This window comes from Chinchilla lanigera, unplaced genomic scaffold (genome assembly GCF_000276665.1).
Source record: "Chinchilla lanigera isolate Chin_1 unplaced genomic scaffold, ChiLan1.0 scaffold00019, whole genome shotgun sequence".
In the NCBI taxonomy this organism is placed as follows: Eukaryota; Metazoa; Chordata; class Mammalia; order Rodentia; family Chinchillidae; genus Chinchilla; species Chinchilla lanigera.
This window is the reverse complement of record NW_004955420.1, coordinates 17,707,392-17,715,146: the sequence shown is the minus strand read 5'-3', so window position 1 is coordinate 17,715,146 and position 7,755 is coordinate 17,707,392. Positions and strand designations below refer to the sequence as shown.

The following is a 7,755-nucleotide window of genomic DNA, read 5'->3' as shown; positions in this document are numbered from 1 at the left end:
AATAGAGTTATTATTTAGGCATTCACACAACTGTGCCCAGTTCCTGATGCTGACAAGTTAGGATCCTTGACCCTGCCCGTTGCTCAGGTGCTAGAAGTCCTTGGTGGGGCGGCTCTGTCCAGCACTTTGGAATGCAAACTCCCTTGAGCCAGTACTTGCTTAGCATAATTTCGCCTGTGGTCTGTCCATCGAAGGTAGTCAGCGAATATTAAAATAGTCCTAACAATAAAATAGCACTCAGCAGACCGTGAAACTTTCTTCTGAGGGGGAGGAAAGCAGCTCCCTCTCCCTGCAGGGCAGGAAGGATTGGTCACAGGCTCCCCCTGCGAAACCCTCACCCAGTCTTGGCTCTGGCCTATGCCTTTGCTGACCATCCTACTGCACAAACCCCCAGTCTGGGCAGGAAAGGTTACCAGGCTCCCGCTCTCCCTGACCCAGAATGTACTCAGTCCTTTCACTGAGCTGGCTTCTGATTGGATGCTGGTTGGTTTGGATAATGACCTCCAGGACCCTCTGTTGGTTACAGCCTGTTTGTGTTACTCTTACTGCTACTTACGGTGCACGCAGTGGGGTGGAAGGAAAAGGAAAAGACCTGGGCTTTCTCGCCCCCAGGTAGCAGACACAGAGGCCCAGTAGCATTCCAGGTACCGGCGTGGGCCTGGGCCTGTTGCCTGCCTGTGTCCCTTCCGAGCAGGCTGCTCACCACCATGAGGGACCTTGTTCAGTATGCTGCCTGCTTCTTTGCCTTTTTCTCCACTGGGTTTTTGATTCTGGCCACCTGGACAGACTGTTGGATGGTGAATGCTGATGACTCTCTGGAGGTAAGAAGTTGTTAACTTCTTTTTTGGACCCAGTCTACATTTTCTCCAGGCCCCAACTGCCGTACGGCATCCTTAGTAAGCATGCTGCCTATGATGAAGGATTGAAAGGTAGCCAGCAGGGGCCAACTTACTGCCTACTGAATCTTTACATCCTCAGTTCATTTAACCCTCGCACTAATCAATGACTAAATATACTATCACATTTTGCAGATGAGGTTGCTTTTTACATAAGGATAAATCCTTTTTACATAAGGATAAAATTACACAAGAGTTATTATATAATTATCCACTAGTTCAATTCTTCTCTCATTACACATACCAAATTGAACAACATTCCAGTAACAAATTTTCTAAGATAAACTTCTAATCGTATTGGGATAGGTTTTCCAAAAGGAGTACCCATAATCCAACACACTGAATAATCAATCTCAAGGCACATAAAACCCACCCAACCAGCATGCAACAGAGCTTCATAGCAGCATACAGGGCACAAACATAGATTTAAGAAATTTTCTATCCAAATTGAGTCACAGGTGGGAAATGTCATGAAAGGATGAGTAAGTTCACATTGGAGAATTTTATTTTTCTCATAAAGGCAGATGAAAAAGAAGTGCATCCGAAGCACAAAAGTATTTCCTGTGGCCACTGGAATCTGAGAAAATTAGCAAAAAAATTGAATTTTCACAATGAGCTACAATGTATTACTAACATTTGGGAAAATGTAAGTAAGGAAAAAAACATATCAAGAAAGCAGAGTACTAAACACAGTTTTTATGTATGACAAAGGGAACAGTTTATTCTAACACATGCTATAATGTCATGCCTATAAAGTTTGGAAAAGATATTAGAAAATAAACTGACATATTTTTCTTCTAATTTTACTTACTAGATCTCAAGTTGAACTTAAAAATGGAAAGTAATAGTTTTTCTATTATGCTGTTTATTAATTGCTGTTTATTTTCCTTGCTTTTCAATTCTCTTCTGACTTTTACATGACATTCAAAACCAATGGAGTTAAGAATACCACCTTAGCACTATAAAATTATATTTCTAAAAGCTGTGATGGAATTGAACTATTGTAAAGTATGTCTGCTTTAAACTGAGTCTAGCCATGTACTTTATCCGGCTACACATATAAGCAGTAAGTGAAAAGAAAAATTTCTTTCAAGCAGTCCTCAAGGAAAAGTGAGGACAAAACATTCTTTCCCCAATTGGCTGGTGTTTCCCAGTTGTCTAGTAGTAGGTGATTAATATGCACAATATGTAGGTTTTAAGCATACTTAAAACTGCATTTTACTTTATTTTGTTTTGTTTTATTTGCAACAGGGTATCACTGTGTAGCGCGGGCTGGCTTTGAATTCATGGCCATCCTCCTGCCTCAGCCTCCCAAATGCTGAGATTACAGGCATGTACCACCATGCCCAGCTTAAAACTGTATTTAATTTTTTTGAAATATTTAAAATGTGATCTGAAGTTGTTGATAAACTTATTTTCTACAATTTGAAAATCATTCTGATTCAGATGATGGAATTGCTAACTTCTCTTAGTCAAAAATAGAGTTTGAGAAAGAGTCAACACATGTTGAGAGAAAGAGAGAGAGAGAAAAAGAGAGAGAGAGAAGAGAGAGATCAGGAGAACTGGCATTTAAAGTGCTTTATTCTTCCATTGTCAGAGATCAAACAATTTGCCATCTGCATTGTACAAGAACACATCTAATTAAAATGAATGGGAATAAGCAGTCCAGGTTATTCACTTGGGATTAATCCTTGATAACCTTGGACAAGTGTTAGGGAGTTTATCTGAGCTCTTCCTTGCTTCCCATTACTTAAATGGAAGCAGAATGAGTCCTGACATCATGAGGGACACAGACAATGAACTGATGGTTAAACACCAGTGCCGCCAAAGCTATGATAACGAATAGCCTTGAGTGGCACGTTCACTCAGTCCTGGACCATCAGCGAACTAAACCCAGAAGGAGGAGTATCTCAACTAAGACTTGAAACCATAAAAGAATACCAGGAGAAGTAAAGTATTACCAGCAAAAAAAATGTATGTGCAGAGATATGGACGTAAAAACACTGTATATTTCTGGCATTGTATATATTTTACTATAGTAAGTGTTTTTATGGAGAAAAAAGGGTCTGCATACTCGAGGGTGTTGTGTATCATGTAAAATGCAGATTGTATTTCATAGGCAGGGACGCTGTACTGTAAGCAAACATGTACTTGCATTTTACAAACATAAATCATTCTGGCTGTTTGTGAGACATGTTTGGGAAAGGTACAGTGAAATACACGGAGGACAGGTACTCGGAGATGTTTGCTACACACCAGAGGGAAAACAATGGCATTTTGAAGGATAGTGCCAAAAAGCATGAAAGGATATGTAAAGCTATGAAGAACTTTAATTGATGAGTTTGATAATTAACTGCCTGTGAGGATGACGATGAAGAAGTCAAGGCTGAAATCCACCCAATCCCATTGTGGGGCAAGTAGAGGGATAGTTGAATCTCTCACCTGGAGTAGAAATGGGGGAACATTAGTTTATGTGCTCAAGTTACCATGGAACAACATCCTTAGATCATCTCCCTGTGTGTCTTTTATTTTTTTCTTCCGGTACCAGGAGTTGAACTCACGACCTTGTGCTTGCCAGGCAGGCGCTGTGCCGCTGAGCTAAATCCCCAGCCCCATGTGTGTCTTTTCATTGTCCTGGCTTTCCTTATTACACAGCACCAGGAGACAGGATACAGTTCTTTACAATGGGAAAGTAGAGGGGTGAGATTTCATGCCAGAGCGAGCTGTGGTTAAGTCCTGCTTTGATGGGCAGTAGCTGTGTGATTTGGGCAGACTTTTCAATTGCTATAGACCACATTTCCTCTTCTGCAGAGGGAGAATAATAATACATACATCATAGGTTTCTCCTGAAAATTAAACTCGCTTTTATATCTAAAGCATTTACCCTAGCACCAGACAAATACAAATGGGCCAATAAATGTCAAATATATTATGATTGATTTGCAGCTCATTGCTTTGTTTTCCTTCTGGAGGAGAAGATGGCATTTTGTTTAGTGTTCGCTGAACAAAGAGAGACCAGATTTAAATTCTATTCCTATTGTCACTATGGATCTTTGAGAAATTTCAGTTATTTCTCTGAGCTGTGTTTTGTCTGTCCTTCATTTATGGCTATGCTTTTAAAATTCCATAACCAGGGTAATTAGACAGACAGTGGATTCCAACAGCAAACTTAGCTATCAAAAGCTCATGCTCCACAAAATAAATAAATAATTAATAGCATTTCTAATGTGTTAAGTATACTATAAGATATGTAACTCTTAATTATCCACACTGGAATAGAAAAAAAACCCTTTCTTCACAAAGTGACTGGTCTTTCCATTATAGGAAGGAATAAATATTTGACAATAATGGTTCCATTTTTAGTTAATTTTTTCTTAATTATCTCCAGTGAAGCTGCTATACACCAAGCACTGTTATAATTAAAACTGTATTACTTCAAAAGAAAGTGGCTCACATTGGAATTTATTTTATCCTCCTAATCGGTTTCTCTCCTGGAACTTCTATTTGCATTAATGATGTTATAATTCTTTCAGATATAAAGTACATATTAAAGTTATTATACCTGCTATGTTCTCTGATTATTCATATACCAGTTTTCCTTTCTAGCAGACATTTAAGAGTACACATATTCTTGTATGTAGCTCCTAATTTCCTGCAGCTCTAGCACTGGCGTTCATACTATAGATATTCATGATGCATTGTGCTTATGAATTGATGTGACACCACTCGCATACTTGTCATTTAAAATTTTTATGCACTTATAGTGTTGCAAGAATGAATAAATGAATGGAATATGGTATAAGATGATCTTTAAATGTTTCCTGTTAGACCCTAAATGAAAATATCTCTGTAGAGTAGAGAAATGACTACTTCTTTTCTTTGAAAGTGAGATCTTGTGCCTCAATACAGTTTAACAGCTTTCAATATGTATATATATATATATATATATGTACTTGGCTCTTCTTATTAACACCATGGGAATAAAGATCTCATCTCAAGAGATGTCTAATCAGGTTGATACAAAGTGTTAATATATCAAGATAATAAGGCTTTTCTGATTGGTGCTTTAAGGAGAGGTAGAAATTTTAGAAAAGAAGGAAAAACTAAAATAATATTTTACAATAAATCACTCAACACAATTGTGATCTCTGCCACTAGGCAATTATCATTACAAGTTGTGATACCATATTTTTATAGGAAGAAATCCAATGCAAGTGACTTAAGTAAATTAAAAAAGAAAAACTAAACGTGAAATATTTAGATAGCTTGGATATGTAAATCAGCTCATACAACTGCAAAGGTCACAAAAATCATATTTTACTAAGGTTGAATTACCCTATACCCTAATAATTATGCTTTTAGCTTGTGGTTCATGAATAACCAGGCAGAAATAAGACAAATAAATTGTAAACTCACTACTATATTTCAAGTCTTGTAAATACAATATAAAGTAATTTCTATTGTGATTATTTTGGTTTTGATCCCTCATCTTTACTAATTCTTATTTTATTTTACAGCATGGGCTGGCAAAACTATAAAATAAAATATAAAAGTAAAAATTTCAGAATCCTGATTGTAAAAATTCAAATACATTTTATATTAAAATTAAAATATTTTCACTTTTAGTGGTAAAACATTACTATTTACAAATATGTTACTAAAATATTTGCATTTTAATAAAGGTATCTGAGTAAGTACTGGGTACATACAAATTGCAGTTTCAATGCTAAAATATGTTAGGACAGGATGATAAAGTCCTGTGAAAATTATAAGTATTAATATGTATAAGCAAGGTGCTTCTTAAAATAATGTATCTTAATGGCTTAGTACATTTAGTTCATGTTTATGCATTATTCATACTTATACATTATAACCTAATGCATATTTATGAAGAAACTCTTGCTTGATATGTGTCAACTAACAATAAATATTTACAATATCTATTGTTTATGCTTCGTACTTATATAATATAGCATATTATATAACACATTTACATGTAGTTTTATATAATACATAACTATGTAAGTTAATGTGTAGTTTAAAGTATACGTGCTTATATTACATCATATGCATAATTATATGAATAATTATATACATATATTTACACATATATGTGTACATTTATATGTTACATATACTTATGTTCACTACATTTATTTATATATCTCTTTATATGTAAATATGCCAGAAATACACATATAAAATGCTCAGTGTAACTGGAAAACTGATAATTATCAAATTATTTTGAGTGTCTCTAATTCCCAAAAGATATTAAAAAGACAACAGTCAAATTTTGTGTTTGTTCTTATATTTCAGGATTGACAAGAGAAATTTACGAAAAATAGAAAAAATATTTATTCGTTTGTTTTTATTTCATTTCATTTAAATTAAATTTTATTTTAGTTAAATTAAAGGATACATAAACATGAAAATCATACATATTAATAAGATATCATCTGATGTTTTGGTACATGTACACGTGTAATGCTAATATCAGATTAAACATATCTTTCTCTGCAGTTCTTCTTAATGAGGCATTCAAAATTCTTCCTGGTAGCTTTCTGAGATATACAGTACATTATCATTACCTACAGTGGCCTGATTGTGCAGTAGCACACTGGAACTTCTTGTTTCTATCTGGGTGTTACTTAGTAATACTGAGGAGCCTTGTACAGCCCTCCTTCCATCCACTTCTCCCCAGCCTCTGATAACCACTATTCCACACTCCTCTTCTATGCGTCCTGCTTTTCAGATTCCACATATGATTGAAAAAAGAAAAATGTACTTGTCTCTTGAGATCACACAGTATCTGTCTTTCTGTGCTTGGTATATTTCACTTAACATAATGACCTCCAGGTCCATAACTCGGAGAAGCCTTTGGGAGACTGCTGTGGAGTTCACAGTAGTAAATCCCAGGATCAAAGAAGTAATTTGTGACACAGTAACTCAGTTGGAAAGAGTCATCATCAATACGATTTTCTGAAGCTCTTTGAACATCGTCCTGCTCCTCCTTAGTACTGCAGTAAACACCATACGGAACCAGATAGTTAGACCAAGTCCAGGACGACACCAAATCGAGCACTGTTCAGTCTAAGTAGTCCTTTGGACTCCTAGATTTTGCTGTTTTAGTTAAACACCTATATGTAGCAACAACTGTGCATACAGCGTATTAGTAACCATTATCAGGAATCATGTTCTACTCTAAAACACAAATGACATATAGCGTGCATAGTTGTGAATTGTAAAAAAAAAAAACTTCACCTATTATATATCAAGAAGTAGAAAGTAGAGGATTTTTGAAGCAAGGTGCCGAGTCTGTCTTACTTCACAGCATTTAGTTGGCATGTTCATTAGTACGTGTAAAGCATTCAACTAATATAGCTCTCAGTATGGCAGACAGAAGCATTAAATGCACTCCAATAATGCAAGGATTATTCTAAAACTGTAGACAAATTATTATGGGATCTCAGGGTAGGAAATGATTAATTCCTGATAGAACAGGAAACCTCATAGAAGAAGGAATATCTTTGAAATGGGATCTGAATTGTAGGTAGAAGTTTGACATGCTGATTTATAGTTATTAGTATATACCAGGAGGGGAAATTGCAAAAGTCCTGAGGGATCCAGTAGCTGACATTCAGGAGCAAAGCAGACGTCGCAGAAACTGTCAGGAGCCCCGAGCACAAGCCTCACCCAAACAGGTGCAGCCAACAAGAGGCCACAAATCTGGAATGTCCTGTAAAACTTTTCATTTCACCTATTAGCAAGCAATTAGGAGGTCTGCGTTAGCTTCATTTATTTTCAAACTTTGTATGAATTGACTTCTCACTTAAGAGATAATCCAGTTCTCACTTTCCAG

The 7,755-nt window shown here is 36.0% G+C and overlaps 1 protein-coding gene across 2 annotated transcripts in view; it reads left to right on the top strand.

The window, feature by feature from the left end:
* The first annotated feature begins 507 nt into the window (after positions 1–507).
* Cldn16 (claudin 16) overlaps positions 508–7,755 on the top strand; it is a 29,888-nt gene continuing 22,640 nt past the window's right edge. Inside the window, exon 1 of one of the 2 annotated variants that reach the window (XM_005383225.2) lies at positions 508–821. In XM_005383225.2, coding sequence (XP_005383282.1) covers positions 708–821 — 114 coding nt within the window. In that variant the 5' untranslated portion in view covers positions 508–707. The remainder of the gene's footprint in view (positions 822–7,755) is intronic. The other variant, XM_005383226.2, reaches the window with a different exon arrangement.